Source organism: Suillus clintonianus, assembly GCF_016758775.1.
Source record: "Suillus clintonianus strain FC179 chromosome Unknown DEU56scaffold_122, whole genome shotgun sequence".
In the NCBI taxonomy this organism is placed as follows: domain Eukaryota; kingdom Fungi; phylum Basidiomycota; class Agaricomycetes; order Boletales; family Suillaceae; genus Suillus; species Suillus clintonianus.
Window position 1 is genome coordinate 51,049 of NW_024539346.1, and position 27,222 is coordinate 78,270.

Here is a 27,222-nt window from a genome sequence, read left to right on the forward strand (position 1 = left end):
TCATAACACCATGAGCACCGAGCGGAAGGCAGCACCAAATGTAAATGCATTATGGACGTATCTTCTCCAGAAGGATCTCCCTGCGTCCAACGACTTTGCCGCTATACCCATGATTCCTGCAGTAGCACCAGTCGATAGGACCAACACATCCATGCGAATGCTCATTCACGACATGCAGGCGACCCTCGAAAAGTTCTCCACGAGAGTGGATACGCTGCTCGCTAACGTCCAGGACGTCAAGAATGAAGCGGTAAACTTCAACCGGATATCAGAGAATGAACGTGAACGTGTGCTCGACGAGATCTCGAATAGCTGTGAGTGTGCATTTGGATTATATGCTTTGGCAAACCATTTGAAATGTCTGTAAAACGAAAACGAGACGATCTAATCACTCCTTTTAGCAAAGAAAGTGCAAACCGAGTTGAAGGCTTGCATCGGTGTACCATCACAAGCATCAGCTCTCGAATTGGTCCAGAAATCACAATCTTTAACGGAAAACAGCATACAAGCACTAGACAAGCGCATAGATGCGATTCAGATGGTATTTCATGTTTTTGCTACCATGCTCGCTTTTTCTCTAGTACACTCATCTGACAAACCATGATTTCACAGCTCATTCAATCCCAGAATCATGCTATGCAAGCTATACAGGACCAGCAGCATTCAATACTAACTGCGGTACTCCCCCTTCTTCCACTTACACAAGCCTTCCCATTGCATGTAGACCAGCTCAAAACTTCTATAGCCGATAACGTCTCATCCAGCATGTCAAGCCTGAGCCGCGATATAGACGGCATGAAGTCCACTTTATCCAGTCTATCCGCTCGAGCTCCTTCTGACACCATACGAGGTGTTTACCAGCCAGCTCTAGGACTTACACCCCCTCGTCGTTCTGGGGATTCCACCCGCAAGCGCGCCAATTCTTGGTTAGATCGAGGCGATACAGTTCCAGGCCCCTCCCAAACCAATCGGTCCCACTCTTTTGCCCCGATGCATAGCCCTCGCATAGATCGTCACAAGAAACCACGATTGGATAGCATATTGCCAACCGGCTCTCCTCGACTCATGAAACAGACATCTCATACGGCGAATCCCCCAGAAAAATACGCCCTTGATTTGCGTGGGTCATCAAATGCCGATGGGTTGGTTTCTCCCGCTCGTGGCCTCGTGACCAACAACGGCTACCCTGCAGCCCCAAGGCCCAAACACTCCACAAGGATGCCTCTCGCTGACATATTGCCTTCTGCTCTAGTCAATAAAGTTACAGCGTCTCCAAAGCCTGTCGATTCTGTCCCACCATCTGCCAACGAGAAATATAGGAAGAGAACAACGGAATCGCCACCTCGAGTTCTACCCATCCCTCCGCAGCCGATCTCGAAGGCTATCAAGTTGGAAGAAGTTCTTCGCTCGCCCTTGAGATGTTATATCTCCATCCCGCCGTCACCACTATCGTCTTTGTCTCCGTCTCCGTCCCCAGCCCCGGCCCAATCCGTTTTGAAAAATCAGGTTCACCATGCTACAGGTGGAATAGCGCGGCGCCAAGTCACATTCGCTGCGCCGTCTCAGACATTCACCTCGTCCACCCTTCCTGGTCCTGCAGTACCGTCATTACCTACGCTTGATTCCATGTCCGCATCAATGAGTTTGCGTGATCGGCGCGCACAGATGTCTATGGTGAGTACCAGTGCATGTTCGCGGGACGGTTGGCTCAACCATGTGCTTCGAAGCTCGGGCGTACTGCTTCCAGTGTAAAGCGCTTCATCCCTCTGAGTTCCTCCTCCGATGAAGAAGGCTGAAAACCGCATACATTTTCTTTGCTCTTCTCTTTTTGCTGTTTAATACCCATTATCACCACTTGTAGATAAGATAAATGATGTCCAACGATACTCAAATCTGCTCGAGAGGGCTCATCTTCGAATCACATGTCTTTGACTTGTTCCTCCAGCCATTCCCACAGTGCCTTGCCGAGTTGAGCGTCTTGAGTTTCTTGCCTAGGCGACCTGACGCGAGCCCACGGCACGAGATACTAGAGATATTTCAGCACCACAACATGAATCGAGTTCCATCTCGAGATTCACCTTGCCGTTCAAGCTAGCAGCTTCTGGGGATGTAGCAGCATACAGCTGCGTAAGCGCGCCTTGAGACGTTTCATACAGTACCACATTGGCCTGACAACCCCATTAGCATTGAAAATTACTCGAGGACTCGGTGGATTACTAAAATCTGCTTGACAATACTTGGAAGTTGAGGCTCAACGTGACGCTGCAGGTCCGACTTGATATTACCAGGATTCAGCGCCGTCGAAATAATACCCTGGTCTCCGTATCGCTTCGCCAATTCAAGAGCAAGCACGACATTCCCCTGTATCGTGGTCAACTTCATTCCACAACGAGAACGAGAATGACTTGCGAATTTGCTTTGATTGTAAAGGCCGGCCGTTGAGCATTTCTTTCGAGCCGGGCCATCTTTGAAGGTGTTAAAATCAAGACCCCCAAATAAATGGGCGCAGGAAGCGACGTTCACTACGCGCACATTCCCTTCAGAAGTGGATTTAGCCGTCGAGGTTAGAATTGGGAGCAGGAGCTTTGTGAAGTAGTAGTGGCCTAAAAGGTATCAGCCCCTGGTCATCTCAATGCCATTGTCAAGTTTCTCACCAAGGACGTTCGTTCCAAATTGGAGATCATAGCCGTCTGCAGTCACTAGCTCGACCGGCGATGCCATAACACCACTCGTGATGTTCAGTACCATGGATTGCGCCAAGGTAAAAATTTGACTTACGCGTTGTTTATAAGGATGTGAAGCTGTGTCTCTTTGCTGTCGAATAGGTCAATTCGAAGCTGGTAAATTCTTGAACAGCGCATCACTTACCTCAGGAACTCTTCAGCAGATGCCTTGATTGTTTTCAGGTTTGCAAGGTCAAGTGTCAAGAATATTGCCTCATTTCCAGTCTCCTGCTTCAGTTGACGAATAGCCTCCTCTGAAGAAGCCTGGTTGCGAGCCGCTATATAAACTTTGGCGCCATGTGCAAGTAGAGCCTTGACGTTCACGTCAACCTAAATGCTCAGTATCGTTTTTGAAGAAAACAAAATCACCTTCGCAGTCTCCTTTCCGATACCCGTATTGGCACCAGTCACAATGACTACTTTTCCCGTCAGGTCTGGAATTTGGTCAACGGAATAAGAGGTCTTTGGAGGCGCCGCGTCAATGAGATAAGATATAACACTGCCCATTGCTGCCTCTGGGAAGAATTCTGGTCACGGTGGAACTGGAGTAGGCTACACTGGCAACTTGAAGTGTCTATTTATCCCTATCCAAGACCCTAACCCCAGTGTGGGGTTTTTGCCACGGACTCGGATACTACTAGTTCCTTTCCTCACAACCATCGTTAATTTTGATTCAAAGATACCACTGCAAACGAATGTATGGGTGAGAATTTGATCTACGAACGTTCGCCACGCAGTCGATTATTGTGCGAATTATATAACAAGGTTGTTGGGTTGAACACTATGACAGCCAAGTCAAAACCGGAGGCAAGTTAGTGGCCGTATCTGCGACAGAAATATAGACAAATTCGGTGGGGCTAGCGCAATGTTGGAAGGGACATTGACCGACTTTGGTAAGGTGGACAATTGGATGTGCACCTAACGTTCATTTGGTCACACCCAAATAGGGTCGAACCCTGCCCTAGCTATAGTGCGTGTCTCGACAGCAAGTAAGCGGTCTCAACTTTTAAGTTTTTTTTTATCCGTGTTTATTGTCCTGTGGGGCGGAGCCCTATGGTGGACATTACGTACTGTATGGTACTCTATGTTAGTGGGTCGTGTACAATGAAATCACATCTCTGCAATGGTCCGGGCTGAGCGCTGATTAATGATTGGCGAGGACGGTTACTTTTAAGTTGAAAAAGTGATGATGCATACGCACTATATGCAACCACATGCGTCGAATATACAAGCCCGCTTAGCTCAGTGGTAGAGCGCGTCACTTGTAACGGATCATCGGATCCGAGAGATGATGAGGTCGGTTGTTCAATCCAGCCAGTGGGCAATTGTTTTGTTTTGCTCAGTTCTTCCTAATTAGCTGTACTCTTGCTTGCTTGAGTTCCCATAATCTAGGCTTTCAGTATGTAACGGTTATGAGGCGCGGCAACTGACTACTTTACACTGGTCTTGATTTTTGCATATCAACTATCACGTCTTATATTGCATTGGGGTCTGGAGACTAGTAAATTGATAAACATCTATGATCTAATTACTGATCCGCAAAACACTGGCATGTAACAGGTTTCAAGAACAAATTATGGAAAAGCGCATGGACATGATAATCATATCACTTGCAGTCACTATATTACATCAAGCCGCTCCTCAGCGCTCAGCGCGCGCCGCCACGGTCTCCAATTCTAGCCACAGGAGGCATGTTTGTCAACCCACACATTCTCGACACCATTAACACTCGAGACATTGGTGTCAAGCAGCTGTATTATGACTGCTAGAGAGGATAACGAGTCGCTGACTGGGTGGGATGGCATGCTCTGCTGGCGACTCCACACCACCTGCTAGAATGCCCACACGCATCATCCCAAGCAGCTACATGACGTAACAGAGTAAGTTCATAATGGTCAACGGAGAATCAAAGTCTGTCATTAGCATCATTGCATAAGCAAGGAATGGCATGGTACGCACGTTATGCGCTGCGTGAGAGTGAGCGTAGACACCGCCAAAAAAAGATGCCGTCATGTCTTTCCCAGAGTTTTGTTTGAGTATAACGGGTCCTCCCGGATGGCTGTCAAGGAACATGGACACGTCGTGGATAAAACCCGAGATGAGGAGAAGGGTCCGAGACTGGGACTCTTCCTGGACTGTTTGCAAAGTGCATTGCAGATCGATAAGCGATATTTCAACGTGTGCGAACATGGTGTCACTCACAGGTTTCCCACGTAACCACAGGAAGTTCTTGCGGAGGCACGGGCCATTCAATTGAGTCCTGAACGTCTTTGAGAGCCTTAAGCTTCATCGTGAGTGCGCCCTTTTCAATTTCGTTGCTTGGGAAAACGCGGAGATGGGAGGCGAGACCGATATAGTGGCATACACCGATAAACCACTTGGTTGGGTCATACTGATACCATCGGAATGCATTCCTGGTGAAAAGGCCATGAATTATGTCAGTGGCGTTGAGAACAGCGCAATGGATATCAACTGTTACCTGTAATCCATGGGAAACTGATGGTGGAAGTTATGGTACCCTTCTCCCATCGTGAGAACAGCTGATAAAAGATGGTCGCGGGGAGTATGCTTGTCATCGTACGGCGTGGTTCCGAGATAATGGGCAATGGAGTTGATGCAAAAAGTGCACTGGGGTTCAGGTCAAGTTTAGTTTAGTCTTCGATGAAAAACACGGAACTCACGTGATGACACGCGGTCATACGGACTGCACCAACGAAAAAGAATCCGCCTTTCCAGTCTCCCCACAATAAACCAGGAATGACCATTGGAAGCAAGTACCCGAAAATGGTCAGGATGACAAAGTACCATCGGTGTTGCCACTGTACGAGAGGGTCCTTGTACAAGTCAGAGACATCAGCTGGCCCTGGTTTCAAGTCTGACTCAAAAATAATCCATCCAATGTGCGTCCAGAGGAGGCCCCGTTCTGAGTTGTACGGGTCAAGATCCGTATCGGTATGCCTGTGGTGAGAACGGTGCCGGCGCGCCCACCAGTAACACGAGCCTTGCACTGCACTCGCCCCTGCTAGGATGAGGAATACCTGCAAAGGGAACGAAGCGTTATATGACCTGTGTGACCAAAGCCGATGGTATCCTGGAGTGACACGTTCTGATGACATTCCATGAAGATTATCATCACCACTCACCAGCAGTGATACCTGGTGGAGCACGTTCAGCAGTCGGAAGAAGTGACTATTGCAGAACACCTACCAAGCATGGAATAGATATAATAGAGGGTAGTGCAAACGACAGTCTTCCAAAGGATGGGAACATAAAGCAAGCCGTACAGCGAAAGAATTGGTGTAATGACAAGGACAGAAAGGTTGAACCATCGTATGCCAGTGATGGTAGGAAAGCCATGGGTCACGTTTTTAATGAACTGCATTATAAAAAGGCTTGTCACCACCAGCAACACTAGCAGAAGAAGGTGTGACCAAGAAGCACAGAAGGACGGTGGTCGTACTCGTTACCGGGAGAAGGATTATATATCACCTTGCGACGGTGGGACAGCCATACATGATTTTCTCCTCCAGATTATGTACCGTTGAGACATGGCATCATAAAGGCCGGGTGTGACTGATCTGATCGGGCAACGAAGATTAGTGGATGAGATGTTGTCGTGTGTAAAGTGTAACTCAAAGTTAGCTCGTGGAAGACAAAGGCACTACTTGTGAAACTCAAATTCCTGTGGAATAGTGAGCCTGTCATTATTATCGACGTTTGATCCGAGACAACGAAATGACAGCCTTGGGCACTCACGCACATGTTTCCAGCGCCGAGAACATGTTGCTCAAGGCATCCGAGTCGTCCCGCGGAAGCAATGGACCATAGTTCAGTTGAGTGCCAAAGAATATCTATGACGGTCATGCTGTCAAGAGATAGATAGTTGACGAGGCTTACACTGATTCGTCCAACACTCGTCTCTGTTGGCAAAGAACAAAAGAGTGAAATGAATCACACTGCTAAGCATTACTTCGGAACTATATGTATCAGTAGTCTTAAATTAGTGGTGCCGTGCATTCAATAGATCCGATTACCGGCCCATCAACAATTGAAATGTCAGACCATGACACGCCGTTTGACTAGTACGTATATCCCTCCTTGATCCCTCCCTTGTTTTATTCAATAAGGTATTCGCATGTCAAGTTGAGACCGACACCGCCATCATGATACTACACAATCATCCCCCGCTGTCGAGTGGGCACATTCCAGGGCAATCGGAGGGGAAAGGCCGCAAGAATAGTGTCAGAAGCACACTTGGCTGATAGAATGTACGGTGAATATAGGAGGGAGGAGGCGGAAGGTGGTATGATGCCCACTCGCAAACTGGTAGACTGCCGTCGAATTCCGGTCGATGCGGTAGGAAGGCATTTCGTACCATCCACTGTCCGATCAAAAATCCCACACCTTTTACGCAACAGACCCTCCACAACCCAGGAAGAAGAGATTTGCGAAGCTCAAGCACAAGCGAAAAGCTACCGCGCAACTCGTACGACGCTCATACGTGCAGACCTTCAAGTTTGTTTTCCCTGGACCAAAGTGAGGGACAGGGTCCCACCAGCTTATACAGGCGGACGTGAATGAAGTTGCCCCAAAGGAAACTATGCACGTCATCCCTTCTATATCAAGTCCAACTACATGATCAGTATAGTAAGGTCAACAAATGATATGGTACGCACAAGAGAGAGATGAATCCAGAAATTAAGATGCGCCGTACCACACAATCCAGCAATGGAAGCCCATGCGTCCTCCACCAGAATCTTTGTGTAGTCGGAACCAGACACAAAAAATGAGCCCCAAGTGTCATTCCCTGCACAACGCTCGTCACCTTTGACCCTGATGACATAGAATATCAATATGATGGATTATGCGCCTACCCGTCATCTGGAATATTCCAGACGACAGCTCCATCTTTGCTGAGGATGGTGGCCTTTCGAATCAACAAGCACTTGCGCTAAGCTCTAAAAACGAGCCGACTACTCCGTTGTAGGTGCGCCATTAGTAGGGCGTAATGTCCAAGTCGGTGGAAATTTCTGCAGGGTTCAAGTTGACAGATAGCCGCTCAATAATCACTGACCACCTCCTGGCAGGTCGTAATAATACTCCATCATGCTGTGGAGAATGGCCATTGCAATACCTTTTTCTAAGATACCTAAAACAGGTAAAGAAGTAGGATAGTCGGCAACTGCTGCTCCTGAGGCCTAAGGCCTGAGTCCTTCAATGCGAGTCAGGCTGGGGCCGCCGCTGAGCGCCCTTTTGTCAGTTTCAGGTCTAGGAAGGTTTTGTCGCACGCGAATTTTTGTCCTTTGATTTGTACCTCATTATGCCTGAAGGGTCCAAGTGAGACCCTGGCCACCTCGCCACTAGCCCTGACTCGGACGTGGAACGTTGAACCTCTCATATGCACCGTTGTGCAAGCCAGCTGGTGAGGCTATGATTGTATCGAGGTTAGTAGTAGTACTGCCATAGTGCCTCAACTCGGTTCCGCGAGTGCTAGTGACGTCTTATAAATATGGCACCTTCCATAAAACGGGCGCATCTGAGACAGCGATCTGCTATCTTGTAACTTGACACCCGACTTCCACAATCTCTGTCTTACTATTCTTCTATTGCAACAATGGTACACCTCCATAAATCCGAGCTCAATAAGCCAGGTGGCGTTGAGGGTTCCGGCCAAATAGGGATGCAGGGAATGGAGAAATTGGATGGCGGGATTGCCGAGGCCTTCAAAGAGAGCGTAGAACGTTCCAATCCAGAACATCCTGATAATCGCAATGATGTCACCCAGGGCATTCATGGGCATATCCAACACTTTGCGCCCGGCCACCACTCCTGGCTGAACAAATTCGTGCCTCAGCTGCAAGCCCTCGCAGCCAAGTATCATGTCGGCAACTACGTCGCAATCAGAGGCACCAATGAACGAATTTTCGAAAGCATGCCAATCTACGCGCGTTTGGGCATGCATCTCCTATTTTATGGGAAAGAGCAGGTGAAGCTTTTGGAAGGAAACAAGCGCGTCGAGGAACTCCTGATGGAGCAGAGCAAGCGCGAGGGGCAGATCTATGACTCGCCAGAGTCTATAAAGAACATCCCGTCATTCATACGCACTTACAACATCGACACAAGCGAGCTGCTGTACCCGCCCGAAAGCCCAGCATACAAGAATTTCAATGACTTTTTCTACCGGAAACTCAAGCCTGAAGCCCGCCCTGTGCAGAATCCTGATCATGAATTCTGCAGCGCTGCCGACTGTCGGCTTGTCGTATACCCTACAGTGCACAATGCGCAGACTTTTTGGATCAAGGGGGACGAATTCACAGTTCCTGCCCTCCTAGGATTAGACAAATCCGATCCACTCTGTCGGGCGCTTGAAGGTGGCTCTCTCGCGTCATTCCGCCTTGCGCCTTCAGATTATCACCGCTTTCATTCGCTTGCGGATGCCACTGTTGTTGGTGAACCAAGGGATATTCCTGGACAGTATTATACAGGTGAGGGGCGCCACCTCCAGGACTCAGAGAGAATGGAAATTCACCCTCTGCAGTCAACCCTCAGGCAGTGAACGAGAAAAATCTCGACGTGCTATCTGCCAACAAGAGATCGGTTCTCGTCCTGAACCACGACGCGACGAATAAGAAGATCGCGTTTGTTGCAGTCGGTGCCTTGCTCGTCGGAAGCATCAAGTGGACTGTTTCGGTAAGTCCACCGAATAAGGCCCTCTAACATGCCGAACTCACTCCCATCAGGCGGGTTCCAAGGTTCAGCGCGGAGATGAACTTGGGTTCTTCGCGTACGGAGGCAGCACTGTCGTTGCTATCCTTGAGCCGGGGATGGTTGAGTGGGATTCCGATCTTGTTGCCAACTCTTCGCCGCTGAAGCTGGGTCAACTTGGAACCGAGACTATGGTGAAAGTTGGTTGGTCTGTTGGGAAGGTGCCCGGCGATAAGAAGTGAACAGAAACTCTCTATGAAAGGTCATGATTTATTAAATGTGAGCGCTTTTTATTTTCCAAATGATGTATCATCACGACCTTTGAACGATTCAAATACGTGCATAAGTACGCGAGTTTGCAAGTAGTTCACGCAAGTCCATCTCTCCACGGGCAAAACTGAAAAGGAAGACAAAATAGAATGGGGTTCAAACGTATTAGGCGATGCACTGGCCGTGACTCCAAAGCTTGGTCATTTTAGGTGGCCCCTGAGGCCTCACCCGTCGCCAGCATCTCGTAATAATTCGTTCTTTCAGACCCCGATATTTCAAGGACGCAATCTGCTTTAAGCCTAGTACGTGCTCTGATAAAGTGTTTCATCGCCAACACCTCTAGACCCCCCGTTCGCATTACAATGCTTTCCCCATACCACTACCCCACTACACTGTAACCTCTCCGTCACGGCGATCATTAATCACAACAATACTGATCGGCCAGGACACCGTTCAAGGTGCAACCTCTGGTGTCCGCGACAAATCCTGGGCACGTTGTCCCACACGCTGCCCAAGTGCAGGTAGTCTCTGAGCCGGGCATGGCTCGTGCACTAAGAGGACTGACGGCTGTCAATGCCACTATAATAATCGTCAAGAAGTTCATCTAGACCATCAGTGTCATAAGTTGGATCCACAGGTCGGTGAGTTGACTCTCACCGTCAAAAGCGCGAGTGTATAACTGGTGTCAAGATAAAGGATGGGTTTGTTTTTTGTCCTGTTGTTCGTCAGTTCAGTGCTCACGCACTTTATAGCTGTTGCTCGTCAAAATATTAATTCCTGGGTTCAAACTCAGCCTTCACGCCAGCATCATGAGCATGCGGAACCACCAGTTGACCCTCCATTAAGCCGACGGCCGCATGAACGAACATCGGAATTGGTTTAGACCATTCAAAATTGATTTGTGGCTGCTGCATCATTGCTTGTCCGCATTGCATCGGGCAGCAGGGGGACAATTTTCGAGTCTCGAGTCCTCTCGCGATCATCTGCATCGATATCAGCAAGCTAAGTATTTCACACCATCCTTCGAGTTCATTAACGCTGTGGTGCCAAGCCACTGTCGCGTTTCGGTGACCAACGGCTCATTCATATGCATGTCCGACAGGAGCGCGCCTACGGCAAACTCAGGTATGCAAGCACTCCACTACTCGCGGAACCACTGGTCAGACAGGGTCAGACAATCCAAAAACTCGCATAATTATTCTGTCTCAATGAATATTCTACCTCACCATATACTATTGTTATCCATATTTAACGCCATGACACATCATCTGAATCAACCTCGGATTCCTTCCTTGCAAGCGCCGTCTCCTCTTCGAGTTCAACACCGTCTGCTGCCTCCAATTTCCCCTTCGTTTTACTGTACATACATTTGTAGAGTATTCAATAGTAGCCGACGCCCCACGCTTGTACTGTTCCCATTGCAATCGCCATTCATTCATTCAATACAGCCCTTCTCGGATCTCCAAGATACCTCGCGGATGGTGTATCTCGGTGATCGCATCAAGTTCTGCCGTTTTGAGGTCCGCTTGTCTCCTTCACTGCCTCTCTACCTGCAACCTGAAACGCCACAAGGGCATCCCATGCACGTCCAGACGTTATGCTATCCATCGCTAGCGCAACCCCTTCTTTGAAGTCCGAAGCCAAGCCTGCAACAACCAAAAGCGCCGATGCATTCAACAATACAAAGTGCAGAACGGGTATCAGCGACTCCGGTATGTCATTACCCGAGTTCAGGAGCGCCCTGAATGTCCCTGCATTCTCTGTCGGTGTTCCGCCAGCTACGGATGTGAGTGGATGGATGCCAAGTCCGAAAAGGTGTGGGTGCAAACGAATTTCCGTAATTTTGCCATCCTCCAATTGCCACGCGTACGTGTCGCCGGCACAGCTAATCTCATCAAGTCCTTCGGCTCCGCATACCACGAGAGCGCGCTCGACGCCGCCGTCACGGAGGGACTGAGCGAACGTAGAACCAAGTTCACGCTCAGCTACGCCTAAAACCATTCCTCGTGGACATGCAGGGTTTATAAGGGGTCCAAGGACATTGAAGAGCGTTCTGAAGGGTAAGGACTTGCGGTATGGTGCAATCATAGCGAGTGCAGGATGGTAATGAGGGGCGAGGATGAAAGTGAATGGCACCTTAGATATGGGGAAGGGAATGCCTAGTGTAGGGGCAGCAAATGAACAATCGAGGGATTGTAAAAGATCTGCCGATCCAGATGAAGACGTGGAAGCCCTGCTTCCATGCTTGTTGTTTGACTCATTAGCTAATTAACTACAGCGATGCAAAACGATCTTACCTTGATTACTCGAGCACCTGCGCCTGCAGCAACGACGGCTGCTGTGGTACTGACGTTGAACGTATTGTGACCATCTCCTCCAGTTCCAACGATATCGACAACGAAATCCGTGTCTCCATCTTCGATGTCTGCTTGTAACGCGCGCGCTCTTAGAACTTCAGCAGCTGCAGCGAGAGACTCTGGGCGTCTTTCTACTCTTCCTATGTGGAGGGCAGTGAGGAATGCACCTATTTGTGCGGGAAGGACAGCATTGGGGGTAAACAGATGATGGAGTGCAAATTTAAGGTCTTCTGGAGTGAAATACTCGGGAGTCTTGACGAGTTTTCCAAGCAGAACTTTGAAGGAATCGGGAGTATATTCTGTCATATGATCAAGTAATTTATGTGCACACCCACACACGCAAACAAGGTACACAGTGTTATGTAAGTAGCGTAAGTTACAACTCCATTATAACTCGCTCCAGGAGCCATTCCTTAATTGTTGGGTCAAATACGACGACGGGAACTTTCACCTGACACGCCGTGACGTCCATCTGCTCGTATTTCCGCCTGTGATATTCTGCGAAGGTGCCTTTGTCCACGATACGGATGGTAGGCCTTCTTGACCTGCCTTGCCAAACAACTATGCGATAATCATCGCTTGCTGTGACGAGGTTATCAAACAGGTGCTTGACTGCCATTCTCGCGTCCTGTCCTGTGAGTATCATTAGTACGGTTACGTGAAAGAGCGTTGAAGCAAGCACGAACTTAATTCCCCTGCAAGCTCTACCAAGTACCCATAAGTAACAGGGGTGTCTCGATCATCTAGCACAATAGTGAAAGCCACGATCTGGCCAATCGATTGTTGAGCGGCAGAGACGATCGCGTTCGTCAACTGCGACTCTGTACACGACGCCCCAAATGCCACTTCAAGCGAGTCACTTCCTTGGCGGGCATTTCAGCTGCCAAGCTTAAAATTAATGGCATCACAGCTTACTCTCGCCTATGAAGGTAATTGATAACAGGCAGGCCGTCATCCGGAGCGAAACCTTTAACCATGATCACATCACCAAGGCGGTATCTCCACAAGCCACTGCGGGTCGTCACGATGGGCTCGTAATGTCCACCAGTCACAAGTTCCGACTAGGCGGGGATGAGCAGAAAAAGGTAAGATGGAGTCAATGACTCCTACAGCGGACAATACGTGGTCTTCGCCGGAACGCACGTCCCGAAATTCGATGACCCCATCTCTAAACGATACTTTGAAGTCAGTATTAGAGTTGCCTTCATGGTATGTCTGCGCGACACGGCATTCTGAACTACCATACCCATAAGACTGGATAGGGACAGAAGGTCCAAGGAGGTGAATAACCTTGTGTTGCTAACTGTCAGTTGAATAGTAAACCTTCCACACTTGACGTGCCTTTGGAACAGAAATAGCAGCATGACCTCCAGTAATCCCAACGAATCGTTTCAAGTCAGGCCACACGCGGACTGCCCAGCCCTGGATGACAGGAGGCCCAATTTCGCGAAGTTCGGCAGCACGGACAGGGTTAGGAGTAAGATGTTTCTGAGGACAACTTGTGAGCTCCACTTCAGTGTAATGTAGTTATTAGCAAAAATATGACCTCTAAGGGTGCTCGCAGATCGCCTAGATCTTCGATATCCGGGATGATACCCTTCTCGATGCATTCGACAAGTAAGGGCCATTCGTCTTCCACGTGCTGCAAAAAGATGACGAATATATTGGCGAATAAGAAGCGGATGGTTGTCACTCGACGGTCCGCCAGTGCAAATAGCGCATTCAGAATAAAGAAAGTACGATAATTCTTGATTAAAGATATCGCATAAGGATCCGTTTGCCCCGGAACTGAAAGTTCCCCGGCGTTCAGCATGCACAAATAAATTGGCGCCACGGACTGACCCCACAAATCGAGTCTATCCTTGTCATTTTCGATGTCCCAGTTCTTTTCTATTCGCAGCATACCATTGCTCATCGAGCAGACAGCAACGTCCTTGGAGCTCTGACCGTCCCCACACTCTATTTTTATGACCTGCCAATACCTCAAAGACGATGGTGACAAGGTGGTGCCCTCTGACGGGAAACGCGCCTGATATGAGGATTGTTGCAAAAGGCGAGGAGGAGGCCGATACTTTGGGAATATCTCTGGTGCATTCCTAGATGTCATGCTGGTCATGGCTAAGAAGTAGGGCAGTCCCGGAGCGAACATGTTCTTGACGTCAGCCTCCATGCAAGGGATTGCCAGAAACTTTGCTATAAACGGCCTATAAGGCTCGTAATTTGTGATGGGAACGAGATCTCGGAAGCTGCGTAGGAAGTCATCATCATCATTCGAATCACTCTGCACGATGGCCTCGCGGAATTTTGCCAATTCGGGAGCACCCTGCGCAAATTGAGATGCAAAGTTCGGCCGTATAATCTCCAGCAGGACTTGATTTGCGTGATCCTTGAGCTGCTGAGAGAGTTCAGCAGACAATGAGTCCAGGAGATGTGTTTGGCGATGAGACATTTGTTGTAGTTACCTTGTGGCATTATTCAACGACGTCATTTATAGTGTTGCAGTTGGCAGACCTGTTTGGGAGCAGTTCTGCCAGCAATATTTGGCAGAACGTGGAAGAACCAAATATTGCCAGCGCTGCGTTGAGATAACAGAATCGATGAAAGGTTTCAGGGATACTAGAAGTCGTGTTTTTGACAACAATGTGCCATGCCATAATGCCGCCACTCCGAGGTATCTAATTGCTGGCAAGGTCTGTGGCAAAACATGGTGCGTCAGCCCATCAGTGGCTATCAGTGAATTGATCATGGAGAAAATAGGATACACATCGTAGAGCCGCTGTCACGCCAGTTCCCGACGTTATCCACCGTTTCCATTTCCTGGCTACACCAACTTTTGCCTCAGATAATCTCCTGAGGAGAGGATGTGACCCTGATCTGGAAACATCGACGGCAGGCTGAAAATAATGTGACCGTGGTTGGTCGTGGTTGTGCCGTATGCCGTTTTGCGACGGGATGAATGAGGAGCCCTCCGGACGCGCTTTCGGAGGTGATCGACAAAGACCAGAGGTCAGATTAGTGTCACAGAAATGTGGTTGATATGCAGCGGTGCTGGGACAAGGCATTGGATGGGGCCATCAGTGAACTAGTGGAAAGGACATATATGTAATAGTCAATAATTACCAGCATCAGTGTGATTCTGCTATGGGTTTAGATAGGGTACGGACGAGAAGTCATCCCGTTGTTATTAACCTATGTTAAAAATCAAAGCGGTTGCGTACCGGGACTTGGCGCGCTGGTCCAGACTGACTCGGGCACAGCCAACCCGATACCCCGCCAGTGCCCCCTGACTGGGGCCTCATTATGATCGAGTCTGCATCTGCTTCAAGTTATAGTACCAGTCACTTCAATCTGGGCAATGCATAAGCTTTCACATGTGTCGTTGCTGAACTGTACAACCTTCCTGTTTGTGCTCTCTGTTGTCTCGTGAATCGTGCACAATCTGCACCTGAACATTTAAAATGCCTGCGAGTAACGAAAGTCGATGTCGACCACCGGTCCGGAATCAGGGTGCCACCTCACACTGTAGATCCATAGAATTTGGTTGTCACTATGATTCCAGTTCTATACACGTAGTCGAGGAATGAACCACTGTAACTCTCTGTACAATGGAAAAAAAGACCTCAGTAGCAACTCCAGGAACCACTCCTGAATCGTTAGGTGACTACAAACACCATCCAGCTTGCAGATTTGAAGTGGTAAAATGCGAAGGATTAGTGGGAGACGAGGTCCGGGAGACGTCGATGTCGACTCCGCCGCATCTACCATATGTAAGGACGAAGCGTTTGATCCCGCGGAACCAATTCCGAGTCGCGTCGACTCCATGTGCGCGCTCCAGTCGAGCCCCTTTGATGTTCCACTCACTTGGAAATCCCATTATGCTTAGGGATCAGCAGGGGCAAACCCGCGGTGTACCCCCAGCTCTAAATCGCAGCATCTGTTTCGTTGACGACATTCTTGCCAAGTCTTTTCCCTATACAGAGTGGGTGAGTCTCGGGTAACGAAGCGGTGGAGATGACTCACAGAAACTCTGCGTGTCCGAGTAAAGGACAAGGAAATCAGCGCAACCTTTGAGAGCAGACGGGAAACCGAGTGGGCGCTGCACTGCAGCATGAAGGGTGACGAGAACGTCAAAACACGTCATGACCTCATTTTCGACACTGGTGTCCGGGCTGACATGCGGTTCAAGGTGCAGGGGCGAGCTTCATACTAGCGATGAACAAGATAGGGTTCTAATGTCAGCTAAGCAGATAGTCATAGAACATGCGCCGCTTACATAACGACAGCATTTCCACCGCCACATCGAGAGTTGTGGGACAGAGGTGGTCAACAAGAACACGGTCGGCAGCAGATGCACGGGCGTCACTGGTGCGGGTGCAGGCAAAACGACTGCTGATTACACAACACTTTTGCTGTATACGTTCAGTGCGGCAGGTGATATCAGCGAGAAGTACCCTGCAGTATTGAAGGTAAGTACTTACATAGGAGAGTGGAGTGATGTGATATCGGTTGTGTTGGTTGGAGACAAGCAGCAGAACCAACGACGCTGGAGTACTGACATACTATGACATACCCGTGCAAGTGGAGTGCAAACAAAGACCAAGTTCAAGTTGCCTTTTTTCGTCGGATAAACCCTAGCTACATATGGGTTATAATCCTGAGTATGATTTTAAAAGGATCAAAGTAAGCAAACTACAAGTGCGGCACCAAACTAATCCACGACACCGTCGTGTATGCGTCAAGAGGAAGATGGCGTAATGTCGTGAACATAAGTACCACGAGCATAACACGACCTACAATGTACAACAGGCCAAATGTAACTGTAGTAACAATAGACAACATGTATATTATTTGTCTAATAATTTCAGGCTTTATAGTGATTTTGTCACCAAATATGAAATTAAACGAAAGATATTCAAGGCATGGTGTGCAAGTGATAGCGACGGCACTGATGCGCCACAGGACCTGTTCCAGATTTGTAGGAAAGGTAAAAAACCAAGCTATACAATGGATGCCGCCAAAGGTGGTCGCAATCAGAATTCCGGCAAATACAAGTATCCACTTGTTACGTGCCCCAAGGCTGCCATCAAATGTAGGAACTCGGAGCCTATGCCTGTAAACGAAGCTGCTCGTCAGTTCCAATATTGGAACGATGATCGCGCTAATCACATCCTCTTCATCATCATAAGTGACACTGAGGTAGACAATAAATAACGGCATAATCGAGTTAGACGCAGACATACACATTGATGTGATCCTCTAGCTTTGACTCGGTCGACTTCCAATACACCGGGTATGGGCACTGCACATCGAGAGGCTTATTCCACCACAGAGCATAGGTCAGGAAATTCAGAACCGCAAAAGCGAGTGTCCCTGTTTCCAGCTGGGTGGTTTCGAGGTGATAAATCGCGCGGGTGATGAGCTGCAGGATGAACCAGGTCACCTGAAGGATGACCAATCCTTTCGATATCACATTGCCTTTGCTCTTGTCACCGATCTGCTTTGCCGTTAGGGTGGGGGCATCGATACACCCTTCACGTATCAGGTTGAGAATCTCGTGAGGTTCTAGTGTGATATAGGGTTCCCCGTCCACATAAAGCATGAAGCCGCCCATCAGCAGAAAGAAGCTGTGGGTCTGAGTCCACGCGTAATCTAAGGATCCACATCAGTCAAACTTTTGGAAGAGCACGAACGCAGCTTACCTTCGGATTGATTTGAAAAGTAAGCTTGAAATAACTTTTTGAATGTGGACGCTGGAGTACTATGAACTGCCGAAGAAACACCAGTACAGATGGCTCACCTTCAGCAGGCGCATCGAGAAGCCGGGCTCTATCATGATCTTCAGAAGCAGGCGAGTCATGAGGAAGCATATTCAGGATGCAAGATAGAATATCAAACTCACCTTCAAGTTGCTCTGCAGGCACTTCAGCCAACTCACGATCTAAGGACGTGCATGGTAAGTTGTCCGAAGAACATGTCCAGTCTCAGAAAGCACGACTCACTTTCAGATTGCTTCTGCGGCCGAGGAACATTGAAATACCCTGATTCCTCGAAGTCTTCTGTAACTTTACGAGCGCTGGTCCACTGGCGCATAGCCCATACTACGACCAGTTCAGGAACAACGAGTGCCACTATCATGATGCCAAGTCGTCGCCGTAGGATATAAAATGGGCTGTCCTCAGGACTCGGAATATTTGGATGGATGGCGGTATATACACATGCGAAAAGAGTGAGAACGGAGCTCGAGATGATGCTCGACAGGGTTCTATTCGTGAATGATGGTGCTTCAAAATACTCGCTGGTAGTAGTTGCATTGGTAGTAGGTGCGGCTTGGATCACTCCAACGAGGTAGAGGATCATGCATAGAAGTAAGCGCATCATTGGATATCACTTTGGGGTGGAGATATTGCGGTTTGTAGATCCTGCTCATTATGGGTATTTGACCTGCTGGCGGGCGTCAATGAGGCTGGACCAATGCTGAACTTGTTCTCACATCCCTTGATTAGCCGTCAGACCATGAGACAGTCGTTCCTCCCTTGATGAGCGCCTTATTCGCACACACCCGGGCCCAGCGCTACTAGCACAGCCTGAGAAACCTCTGGAGCCTTGGCACGTTGAACAGCTGTAGCAAGGCTGTAATAGATCGTATTAGACGGCGCACTCATATCCGCAGTACTCTACCCCGTGTCTTCCTGACTACCACGCCTGCCAGCTGCGCATCATCGACCTTTCTCAAGTCAATGCCACTATAACTGGGCAATCTGAGCCTTCACGTCTGACACTCAACGCTCGTCTCCTTACCACATCTTCGGGGCTGTCATTCATCTGAGCGACTGACTTCGAGTTCTCTTGGCAGAGCTTGATCTACCATGAGTTTGGACCAGAATCTTTTCACGCTCCTTCTGACGCCAAATACCTCTGACTCAAGCGGGCTTGTGACTGACCTCACCGATCCTTCGGGAAACGTACACTACCGCAAGCGACGTATACCCGGGCAGGTATACAAAATAGAGGTGTATGGTGTGTACGTCGCCAATTTGGCTTGATCATCAACTGATTGATCTATGGCAGACCCCATTTCAGACTCCTTGCTCGCCTCTGCGACTTCTCCAAGTGCGACGAGTAAACATAAAACGGTAGAATTATACAATCCCTCCAAGGTCATCGAGCTGAAATATACCGGCACCCTGACTTTCCGATGGTCCTTCAAATGGGAGGAGTGAGTTCTTGAATAAAGCAGCTATCATGTGAACTCAGTCATACCATGGCAGACACGAATTTGAGTGGAAACGAGAGGAATGTTTCATGATTAGAAAGCCCGACCCACCTGTGATGGTTGCGGTGACCAAGGAGCCTCCCGGTAGAATAAAGACAGCATCCGTCCAAATTCTAGATTACAATCTCAATAGGTGAGCTCAAGATCGAACACAAGAGTCCCCGCGGTGTGACACTGATTAATGTAAACAGATTTGATATAGAAGATCGAAAAGGGCTAGAAATCGTCATCCTGGCCGCATTGCTCACCTTTCAAGATGCCAGCGATACGTACCACGAGTCACCCGGCGACAGCAATTCAGCGTCGACACCTGCTGTTCTTGCTGCGACTACTTCAGCTCTAAAAAGCTTTACAGACATGACTGCGCGGAAAGTGTCAGGCGGATCTACATCTTCTCCACCAGTCCCGCCACCAAAACCCGCGCCAAAAACAGGTGTCGCAAGGATTGCCGAAATCCAGGCATCCAGAGGCGAAGTCAATGAGGTATTAATCACTGACGAGTGTTCCTCTAAGGATTATGCGCAATATTGTGCACGGATGCTACAGGTGCGTTGGCTGTCCTCGTGGAACCAGAGATATAGTAACCAGTCGGATTTCAGGACGAAGCGATGCTGTTCATATCCATACGCTCTTCAGGTGCATCCCAGGTTCCTAAAGTGCTGCAAGTAGTCGAGGAGACGAAACGCATCCGGCACAAAGCAGGTGAGTTTCTAGGCTTATAGCCGCTCCATTTTCTGAAACCATTTAGGCGATAAAGATATTTATCAATATGTTCTGCATGATGCGATACCACTCAAGGGCCCGAAAACGATCAACCTGGACGATAAGAAAGACAAAGCAAAGGTCAAGGATTATACCCCGCCGAGCAACATCGTAGTCCATCTCAGTAAAGTCGACATGCCCGAGTTACGGCCAAGGAGTGCAATTCCTACCCGCCCTGAAGAAGGACGGTCGGGTACATCGAAAGAGCGAACGAAGGATGGGAAGAGCAAGGAAACCCGCAAGGACAAAGAAAAGAAAGTAAAAGAATCAAGTGACAAGGAACGGAAGGAGAGGAAGACACGCGAGAAAGAGCACGCCACGGAAAAGGCAAAGCTTCGATCAAAGTCTAGCGCGCCCGCACTCGCTTCGTATATCTCCCCCCAGCCGGCTTCGACATCACAGCGGCCTCATATACACCCGCACCAATCGCATCTACACAAGTCGTTGCCCTCGCAGCCCAATAACCGTACCAGTTATTCGGCTCCTCCACTGCCTCCCCGTCCAATGCACCGCGTGGCTTCACCACCTGACCGGCACTCGACGTACGGGACATACCCGGTGTCATACCAAGTCCGGTATTCGTCCAGCCCTCAACGTCTCGAAACCCCCGTTTCACCATCATCGCCTTTACCTCCATCAGCTGGGCTGCTGGGTAGATTACTCGGGAGATGAACAAGGTCTGCCCTACTACTTTCTTGGACCATTGCGCTCGATTGCCGGTGCAGTCGGACGATGCGATGTAGAATCTAACTTATCGGAGTTATATCCAGCTTTCACAATCGCAATTTCAGAATCCATATGGACGTGTAAGTTTTACTCGATACCTCGCACCTTTCTCACCACAACATATTCTGTAACTTATATCGCCGCTACCTGTTTGCCGACAATAACAAAACAAGTTGCACCACATCCGTCTCCCTAATTGCCGGGTGGGACCAACGACATGTTTCGCTTCCACACACTGCCTCGAGTCTCATTAAAATGCCCGCGACATCCATTTCAACTGTCACCCCATCAAATGCTGAGAATAGTCCGGATCATTATCGCTACGTTCGACAGCTAGTCGTTCGAGAGGTCCGGCCGTGGGTGGGTGGGTTTCAGCACCCAAACCGCCAAGTTCAAGTTCCCGCCAAGTACTGTGTCACTGATGCAGGCATGCCACAGTCATTTTGATGCACAAGTTTTAGATTCTCTTGTACAACCCTGGCCCAGATCGCTCACGTAAAGAAAGACACGAAACACACACCCAGGCACACATGCTCTATTAGGCTTTATTCAAGTTCTGCTTTATTGCCGAAAGATCTCGGTTGAAATTCTTCCTGTGCCACTACTAGTTGTCGGGTTCAAACTGCTCCGTTTAGGCGTTTGTGGGGGCGAGTCGCTGAGCTGCGCATTCGGGGTGCGCTGATGGTAACCCTCGCTCCTCGTGGTGTCCCGAGACGCGGAGTGCTGGAGCTCTGGAGGTCGGGACTCGCTTAGATTAGATAGCCACACAATAGACTTCCTTCAGGAGCACCGCCGACTAAAAATAACAAAGCAGATCAGTATCCAAGACCTCCATCGAGTAGTCGCTGATATGGTCATGGCCTGGCCATAGCGCACTGGTTTTGCGCCCCGAAGGCAGAGACTACTTGTTTTTTTTTTCCGCTGACGTGAATCAGCGCCACGGCGGAGTCTCAGACACAGGTATGCAAGCCCGAAGCGATTCCGTCGTGTGTCTTGGCCTAAACTACCGTACGTAAGGTGATATCGTCTGCCCGTTGGAACAAGTGGAGTAGACTTTGGTGTGGGTAACGGCAGCGATCATTTATTATTCTTCGCTTGGTACCTCAGGGCGATCGAGTGATGTAATTCTAACGTCGGTGGTGATTGACCGGCGTCGCTGATCTGGCCATCACAACATCTTGTTATCTCGATCGCTGGACGCAGTCCGAGCACAGTGGAGGGCGCATCCGTCAACTTGTTGGGCTATGAGACACGCAAGTTTGACAGAACCAAAGCCAAGATGGATTAACCCCTCAGGAGTCGTGAATAATTAGGATGGACAACCAAAGTGTCAGAACGAAGTACACGCGCAAAAAGTATCAGAGCGCAAACGAGGGGGGGATCAGAAAGTGAAGATATCATGTGTGTAGGGTTATCGTTTGAGTGCATGTAATGGGGTAGGAATACAAGTGTTGAATCATGAACATGGAAAAAAAAATGTTCTAGTGCAGTAAAGTAAAAGGCTATAGGTATTCATAGATAATAAGTGATGGTGTAGATACGCACGAAAGACTGACACATCCTGTGTGCTTTCACCACAAGGTATGATATCGGAATAAAGGTTTTCTAGGATATGCGCAGGTGCGATTCAGCATATGGAAGAGTTGCCTTATGAGACACCGCCGATCTCGATGAAGCTCCGCCAGTTCCAGGATAGATCATCATCTTTTAGATCAATGAAGCTTCTGAGAGGGAACCATGTATCGACGGTGCTTCTTGTCTGCCGCTTCACGGGCTGGGAGACTGAACGGGGGAAAGTGGCTTGTTTGGGGGAAAGATGTTTGGGAGATGGGACGATCGGATCGCCTTCATCTTCGATGTCTGCAAAGGAGCCGAAATCCTCGACTTGAATGAAGGGAGTATTTGCTAGTGACGGGAGGGCCTTGGACTCTTCATCTTCATCATCGCTCATGCTCATGAAGTTGTTTCGTGACCTCGGGATGCGGTTGGCAGCACGAGAGCGGCCCTCAAGACATGCTAGAGCATCCATGCGACTTTTTCGCCTTTGATGGGAAGTAATTGACGAGGAGCGTAAGGATGACCCTTTTCCTGACGAGCTAGTGGGGGATAGCAGGGTGGTTGGAGAGGATGGGCCAGCCGCAAACGGAAGTGGTTTGGATGAGTTTGGAGCGCGACCAAGGGTTTTCGGTGGCTCAGGTAATGTAGAAGATACTGGAGCAGGTTTGGGAGAAGGGATTTGCCTCAAAGATTCACGAGACGGTCGGCGAAGCGCAGACGCTGAAGGTAATGGTGGAAGAATGGCAAAGGCGGGTTTTTCGATTCGTCTTGAAACCATGAGTATGATAAAAAGGAGTATAGAGGATAAACTTACGACAAGTCATGAGGTGAGGTTATATCGGAAGTACAAGTCCAACTAGTAGACTTTGACACGTTTGACGGCTTGCGCCTGTGGCTTGGAATGGTGCGACTTGAGTCTGCAAGGTCGAGGGATAGGAAAGAGCGAAATTCAACTGTATCCCTTTGACCTGTTTGTAGAGTAAAATAAAAGGCGGAGGCATGATCATCTGCATGAGATGGGACGACCGAAGTTGTTGTTGTCGACGAGAGACCCGCCCGTCGCTCTGCAAGAAGACCCCAAGTGAAGAGTTGTGAATAAGAAGAGTGCATGACTGAAGAAAGAAAGCAAGCACTTTGACAAGGGCAAGAAACAAAAGCAAAGGTGAAACGACGATCGCCCTTTATAATGAAATGGGCAATGCAAACGGTCGTCACTCCCTTTATCAAAAACGTGTTTTCACTTTTGTCCCTTCACATGTTCACAATTAGCTTTGCCGTAAATTGCCGTCAGGGTTCCGGTGCGTTGCCGGTGCACTCAGGGTCATCCAAATTTATTCACGGCCCCAAACGTTGAGCCATGACAGATCTAGCGCGCAGAGACCAATCTTTGCTTCCGCGGAGTCTCCTACAAAAAAAGAAACACACCCCTGTAGATATGGGACACGTCTTTATAGGACACGTCTCCTCCACGTTTTTCAACGCCAAGTGGACAACAAGAAATGAGTTCTCGAAATGAGTTCATACCGACCTTCGCCCCTCCACGTTTGAGCTTGTTTCAGGACCGGGTGGAATTGTTATGCCTATACTTGGACTCGCCTGGACTCAGAGGAGGCGCTGAGCATTATGCTGCACTGGTATCAAGTTTCTGCCTAAATTTAATACCGCCCTGGTATAGTTGTCATGGCAATTTTGTTCGAGACTCGTACACCAAGTATGTGGATTCATGCCCGCTCAACTAATGTACAGTTGTGATTGTGTTTCAAGGACTCGCGTTTGATGCGGAACGCTACCACGATATCAACGTGCAGCACTTGCCAATATCCCACGATGGCAAGGCTTCGGGATGGATATGCTCTGTGTCTCATTTCCATTTCAGCACCGCCTTGTGTAACATGCGACAGACCGACCCGGCGACGCCGCGAAGAAGCGCGAAGACATGTTGAATTTTGCCACGTTAGTTAACGCGAGTCGGCTTGTGACTTCTCCTGTGGACCTGTGCTAAATTAGTTGCAATGTGCAACTCAGGGCGTGCGACATCGCTGCTCGCACCCATGTGCTTTCATTCATTCATGACATGCATGGCAGGTTCAGCCTCGGATCGTGTCTTTCCGAAGATACCAGTTCATGTCAAATGAGCGCTAACGCTCCGTCACGGAAGAGAATACCGCCAATTACTTATGCACGCTGCGTGGGAGGGCCTCGACCAGTCCGATAACCAGCTTTCGCCCTCCCGTCTTCCGGAGATCCATTCCTTGCACCGACTCTGCATGTGCGTTTTGATTATACTTATTGCTGCCAAGGCCATTACGATAGCAATATCATCGCAAATTCGTTGCCTAGTTCTCCTCGATCCGCAAACTTATCCCAAGTTACTGCGACACGTTTTTTAAAGTACTGTGTATAACCTTGGATCATGGATCAATCTTCTTCCAACAGTCAGACACAGCTTTCTCGATTAACCGTTGCCTAGGAAGGGTATCTGTAGCTTGGCAATGACCTGCATGTACATATGAATCATAACATTCGAACATCGAAGGTCGCGACTCCAACAGGGAACCGGGGACCTCTCAGCTGGCTGGCATTTGTCCGTCAAAGGCTGGGCCTAGTCTCCCGGCCATTTCAGCGCCAACTCCAGTCCCCTCCTGACACGCACATGTGTCGTGTGAGTCCATACCCATGTTCCTTGACGTCCTGCTGCTGCGGCGTCGCCTGCAATATTTCACTCGCGTCATGTCATGCGAAACAAGCCAATCCATTCCACGAATTCCTCCGTTATGATTGCCGTATCCCTTTGCTGCAATCATAATCAACGTCCCCCCCTACACAGTAACCACCCGATGTCCGGATTTCACCTCTCACTTATTAGGACTCAAATCCTCATACCAGCTTTTCGTCACATTTGCTCTCTTGTCGTCTTGGTCACAGACAATGTCGAATCGTGAGTAACTGCTAAAAACCTGTCGTCGATGAACGTTTCATTGTCTCCGATAGTCTCCGATCTTATTGAATGTACCAGAAGGCTTAATTCCAATGTGAATTTGTTATAAGTTTACAAGTGCCGATAAGAGTGCCGCAATAGTCACCGTCGGAGCATCTTAACAGCAACTCGCCAATATCGCCCATGGGCGGTACAGGTGTCTGACAGAGCCTCTCACACCCCGCACCAGGATTGTTGGTCGATCGAAGTACCTGTGAAATTATAAATAAGCATGGTGCTCCTTCCTTGACCTTCCTCGACGCGTCCACGGGTTTAAGAACCGCCGAAGCCGAGATACTTGCGTATGCACGGAATATTCACTTGGTCGAATGCCCGTAATTGCCCGAGGTCGGATGAGTTCATCCTTTTCATGCTTTTCGGTTTTTGCTTGATTGCCACGCAGATGCAGAGGATAAAATAGTATTGGTCGTGACACAATCGTGATCTATTGCATGGCGAAAAAGAGCGTAGAGTATACCAAGCAGGAAGATAGCAAGGGGGAATAAACCAGGTAAAGCAACAACAGTACAGAAACGAACATCTATTGTGCGCCCTCCTGCCATAGTTAATTATATGAGTGAATTAAAAAAAAGGGCATGTAGGCACTGACTACCAGTGCAGAATAGTGCGCAATTTACTTGCCACCGGTGGTACCGAGACCCATCGACGACTTGAAGGAGTCGTAGATCCACCATTGGAAACCTTGATGAATGACATTGGTTAGTGATTCCAAAATAGTGCTACGCTCACGTACCAGTGAGAGTACCGATCATCAACACACGGGTGCCGAGACCTTTGGTTGCAAGTGTGACTAGGCCAGTTTCCGATGCGATAGCGCCAATGCTCTTGCCCTTGTTTGCAGGCTTGCCCATGAGCGAGACTACAGTGTCAGCCGGGTGAGAGACAACTGCGCAGATAACACCAGCGAGATAACCAGAAGCGAAAGTAACTCCGAGCTGAGTGGTCTTCGCATAAGACTCTTTAGGTTCAGGGAAGACGTGAGTGTAGAAGAGCTGGACGATCTTCTCATAGAAGCAGAACTTGGCCATGGTGTAGGGGATCTATTACAAAGCCATGAGCAAAAATGCAATCAGAACAGAACAACGCATCTAACCTGACGAGACCATAGAGGAACAAGGGAGCCGAACGGATAGCGGGTCTCGACTTTGGTCCTGCTCATCTCCGCGAGGGCGGCACCGAATGCAGTGGGGAATGTGCCAGTAGGGCTGGTTTGGATCTTGACCTTGGTCATCTCGAGAGGGCAGAGAGCGATGTCGGCAAAGACCTCTGCCGATGCGGAACCAGCGAGCCAGATAGCGGGTTTGTATTTGTTAGAGAGCTCCTCGCCAGCCAAGTTCATGTACTGGTCCTTGAACACTTCATAGAGACCGTACTTGAACATGCCTTGTAACGAGTAACCGAGAAAGGTGGGACCGAAGCCCTTCCAGATACCAGACTGACCCTCCTCGCGAACGAGCGTGGCGAGACTAGACGTGAGGCCCTTGTATTTTGTAGGGTTCACCTGTTCACAAAAGCTTTCAGATACCACGGAGCCAGGAAGGACTGGATAAACTGACCTGCATGTTACACTTGGCCACGTCAATAGGTGTCATGCCGGCGTGAGTGATACCACATGCAAGGACACCACCAAGCATGCACTTGGCATAGTATGCAGAGTCGTGAGGTACGGGACCAATGTACCTTCGAACAGGACGAGGTCAAAATGAACTCAACATAACATGAAACAAGATAAGAAAATACCTTGCGTCCCATTTACCAGTTGGTGCCAGATGCGACATGGCTAATATTTTATATGACTCTAGACAATATATCTATGAGGGTCCTTGACTGTCCCAACGAGCGCGGGGCTTC

The 27,222-nt window shown here is 49.0% G+C and overlaps 11 protein-coding genes and 1 non-coding gene across 12 annotated transcripts; 5 read left to right on the forward strand and 7 right to left on the reverse strand.

Annotated features, from left to right (window-relative positions):
- Positions 1–49: 49 nt before the first annotated feature.
- Positions 50–514, forward strand: DEU56DRAFT_718951 (uncharacterized protein; the record flags this gene model as incomplete). Its single annotated transcript, XM_041347650.1, has 2 exons — positions 50–314; positions 402–514. Coding segments are annotated over 2 exons (378 nt in total), but the record flags the coding sequence as incomplete, so codon positions are not given.
- Positions 484–1,946, forward strand: DEU56DRAFT_90973 (uncharacterized protein). Its single transcript, XM_041357123.1, has one exon. The coding sequence runs from the start codon at positions 601–603 to the stop codon at positions 1,750–1,752; it is 1,152 nt and encodes a 383-aa protein (XP_041203018.1). The 5' UTR covers positions 484–600; the 3' UTR covers positions 1,753–1,946.
- On the reverse strand, positions 1,836–3,376 carry DEU56DRAFT_90952 (uncharacterized protein). The gene is made up of 8 exons (XM_041357110.1): positions 3,093–3,376; positions 2,869–3,035; positions 2,779–2,814; positions 2,655–2,728; positions 2,410–2,603; positions 2,218–2,361; positions 2,079–2,168; positions 1,836–2,026 (listed from the first exon to the last, which is right to left on the reverse strand). The coding sequence occupies exons 1-8, from the start codon at positions 3,228–3,230 to the stop codon at positions 1,919–1,921; spliced, it is 951 nt and encodes a 316-aa protein (XP_041203019.1). The 5' UTR covers positions 3,231–3,376; the 3' UTR covers positions 1,836–1,918.
- Positions 3,377–3,954: 578 nt separating this feature from the next.
- Positions 3,955–4,047, forward strand: DEU56DRAFT_t103. Its single transcript has one exon. It is a non-coding gene; the product is annotated as a tRNA-Thr (tRNA).
- Positions 4,048–4,466: 419 nt separating this feature from the next.
- Positions 4,467–6,105, reverse strand: DEU56DRAFT_746406 (uncharacterized protein; the record flags this gene model as incomplete). Its single annotated transcript, XM_041349197.1, has 6 exons — positions 4,467–4,586; positions 4,683–4,858; positions 4,926–5,137; positions 5,203–5,351; positions 5,405–5,829; positions 5,931–6,105. The coding sequence occupies 6 exons, from the start codon at positions 6,103–6,105 to the stop codon at positions 4,467–4,469; spliced, it is 1,257 nt and encodes a 418-aa protein (XP_041203020.1).
- Positions 6,106–8,263: 2,158 nt separating this feature from the next.
- DEU56DRAFT_91060 (phosphatidylserine decarboxylase-domain-containing protein) lies at positions 8,264–9,917 on the forward strand. The gene is made up of 3 exons (XM_041357197.1): positions 8,264–9,208; positions 9,262–9,413; positions 9,464–9,917. The coding sequence occupies exons 1-3, from the start codon at positions 8,338–8,340 to the stop codon at positions 9,668–9,670; spliced, it is 1,230 nt and encodes a 409-aa protein (XP_041203021.1). The 5' UTR covers positions 8,264–8,337; the 3' UTR covers positions 9,671–9,917.
- A 1,281-nt stretch (positions 9,918–11,198) lies between these two features.
- Positions 11,199–12,361, reverse strand: DEU56DRAFT_918046 (glycosyl transferase; the record flags this gene model as incomplete). The annotated part of the gene is made up of 2 exons (XM_041358066.1): positions 11,199–11,942; positions 11,996–12,361. The coding sequence occupies 2 exons, from the start codon at positions 12,359–12,361 to the stop codon at positions 11,199–11,201; spliced, it is 1,110 nt and encodes a 369-aa protein (XP_041203022.1).
- Positions 12,362–12,431: 70 nt separating this feature from the next.
- DEU56DRAFT_746357 (GH3 auxin-responsive promoter) lies at positions 12,432–14,504 on the reverse strand (the record flags this gene model as incomplete). Its single annotated transcript, XM_041349196.1, has 7 exons — positions 12,432–12,688; positions 12,742–12,914; positions 12,971–13,116; positions 13,166–13,354; positions 13,406–13,543; positions 13,602–13,843; positions 13,898–14,504. The coding sequence occupies 7 exons, from the start codon at positions 14,502–14,504 to the stop codon at positions 12,432–12,434; spliced, it is 1,752 nt and encodes a 583-aa protein (XP_041203023.1).
- A 2,017-nt stretch (positions 14,505–16,521) lies between these two features.
- On the reverse strand, positions 16,522–18,727 carry DEU56DRAFT_91310 (uncharacterized protein). Its single transcript, XM_041357488.1, has 6 exons — positions 18,055–18,727; positions 17,955–17,993; positions 17,853–17,891; positions 17,755–17,805; positions 17,296–17,704; positions 16,522–17,246 (listed from the first exon to the last, which is right to left on the reverse strand). The coding sequence occupies exons 1-6, from the start codon at positions 18,431–18,433 to the stop codon at positions 16,745–16,747; spliced, it is 1,419 nt and encodes a 472-aa protein (XP_041203024.1). The 5' UTR covers positions 18,434–18,727; the 3' UTR covers positions 16,522–16,744.
- DEU56DRAFT_91134 (uncharacterized protein) lies at positions 18,528–20,917 on the forward strand. The gene is made up of 6 exons (XM_041357285.1): positions 18,528–19,072; positions 19,124–19,271; positions 19,324–19,461; positions 19,520–19,874; positions 19,928–20,030; positions 20,077–20,917. Exons 1-6 carry the CDS (start codon positions 18,922–18,924, stop codon positions 20,760–20,762), a joined length of 1,581 nt encoding a protein of 526 aa, XP_041203025.1. The 5' UTR covers positions 18,528–18,921; the 3' UTR covers positions 20,763–20,917.
- Positions 20,918–22,074: 1,157 nt separating this feature from the next.
- DEU56DRAFT_833515 (uncharacterized protein) lies at positions 22,075–23,553 on the reverse strand. Its single transcript, XM_041354658.1, has 2 exons — positions 23,188–23,553; positions 22,075–23,140 (listed from the first exon to the last, which is right to left on the reverse strand). Exons 1-2 carry the CDS (start codon positions 23,481–23,483, stop codon positions 22,465–22,467), a joined length of 972 nt encoding a protein of 323 aa, XP_041203026.1. The 5' UTR covers positions 23,484–23,553; the 3' UTR covers positions 22,075–22,464.
- A 2,431-nt stretch (positions 23,554–25,984) lies between these two features.
- Positions 25,985–27,149, reverse strand: DEU56DRAFT_746423 (mitochondrial carrier domain-containing protein; the record flags this gene model as incomplete). The annotated part of the gene is made up of 5 exons (XM_041349199.1): positions 25,985–26,052; positions 26,105–26,411; positions 26,465–26,872; positions 26,928–27,051; positions 27,112–27,149. 5 exons carry the CDS (start codon positions 27,147–27,149, stop codon positions 25,985–25,987), a joined length of 945 nt encoding a protein of 314 aa, XP_041203027.1.
- Between the last annotated feature and the right edge of the window lie 73 nt (positions 27,150–27,222).

Coding starts and splice junctions, on each gene's coding strand:
- DEU56DRAFT_90973 (XM_041357123.1), top strand. CDS start 601: ATGATTTCACAGCTCATTCAATCCCAGAATCATGCTATGCAAGCTATA.
- DEU56DRAFT_90952 (XM_041357110.1), bottom strand. CDS start 3,230: ATGGGCAGTGTTATATCTTATCTCATTGACGCGGCGCCTCCAAAGACC. Junction 2,815..2,868: donor TCTGCTGAAGAGTTCCTGAG/GTAAGTGATGCG, acceptor CCTATTCGACAG/CAAAGAGACACAGCTTCACA. Junction 2,362..2,409: donor TTTACAATCAAAGCAAATTC/GCAAGTCATTCT, acceptor ACCACGATACAG/GGGAATGTCGTGCTTGCTCT.
- DEU56DRAFT_91060 (XM_041357197.1), top strand. CDS start 8,338: ATGGTACACCTCCATAAATCCGAGCTCAATAAGCCAGGTGGCGTTGAG. Junction 9,209..9,261: donor TCCTGGACAGTATTATACAG/GTGAGGGGCGCC, acceptor CACCCTCTGCAG/TCAACCCTCAGGCAGTGAAC. Junction 9,414..9,463: donor GCATCAAGTGGACTGTTTCG/GTAAGTCCACCG, acceptor CACTCCCATCAG/GCGGGTTCCAAGGTTCAGCG.
- DEU56DRAFT_91310 (XM_041357488.1), bottom strand. CDS start 18,433: ATGATGCGCTTACTTCTATGCATGATCCTCTACCTCGTTGGAGTGATC. Junction 17,994..18,054: donor GCCGCAGAAGCAATCTGAAA/GTGAGTCGTGCT, acceptor GCACGTCCTTAG/ATCGTGAGTTGGCTGAAGTG. Junction 17,247..17,295: donor CTAGAGGATCACATCAATGT/GTATGTCTGCGT, acceptor TGTCTACCTCAG/TGTCACTTATGATGATGAAG.
- DEU56DRAFT_91134 (XM_041357285.1), top strand. CDS start 18,922: ATGAGTTTGGACCAGAATCTTTTCACGCTCCTTCTGACGCCAAATACC. Junction 19,272..19,323: donor TGGTCCTTCAAATGGGAGGA/GTGAGTTCTTGA, acceptor ATACCATGGCAG/ACACGAATTTGAGTGGAAAC. Junction 20,031..20,076: donor ACGCATCCGGCACAAAGCAG/GTGAGTTTCTAG, acceptor GAAACCATTTAG/GCGATAAAGATATTTATCAA.
- DEU56DRAFT_833515 (XM_041354658.1), bottom strand. CDS start 23,483: ATGCACTCTTCTTATTCACAACTCTTCACTTGGGGTCTTCTTGCAGAG. Junction 23,141..23,187: donor ACCTCACCTCATGACTTGTC/GTAAGTTTATCC, acceptor CATGGTTTCAAG/ACGAATCGAAAAACCCGCCT.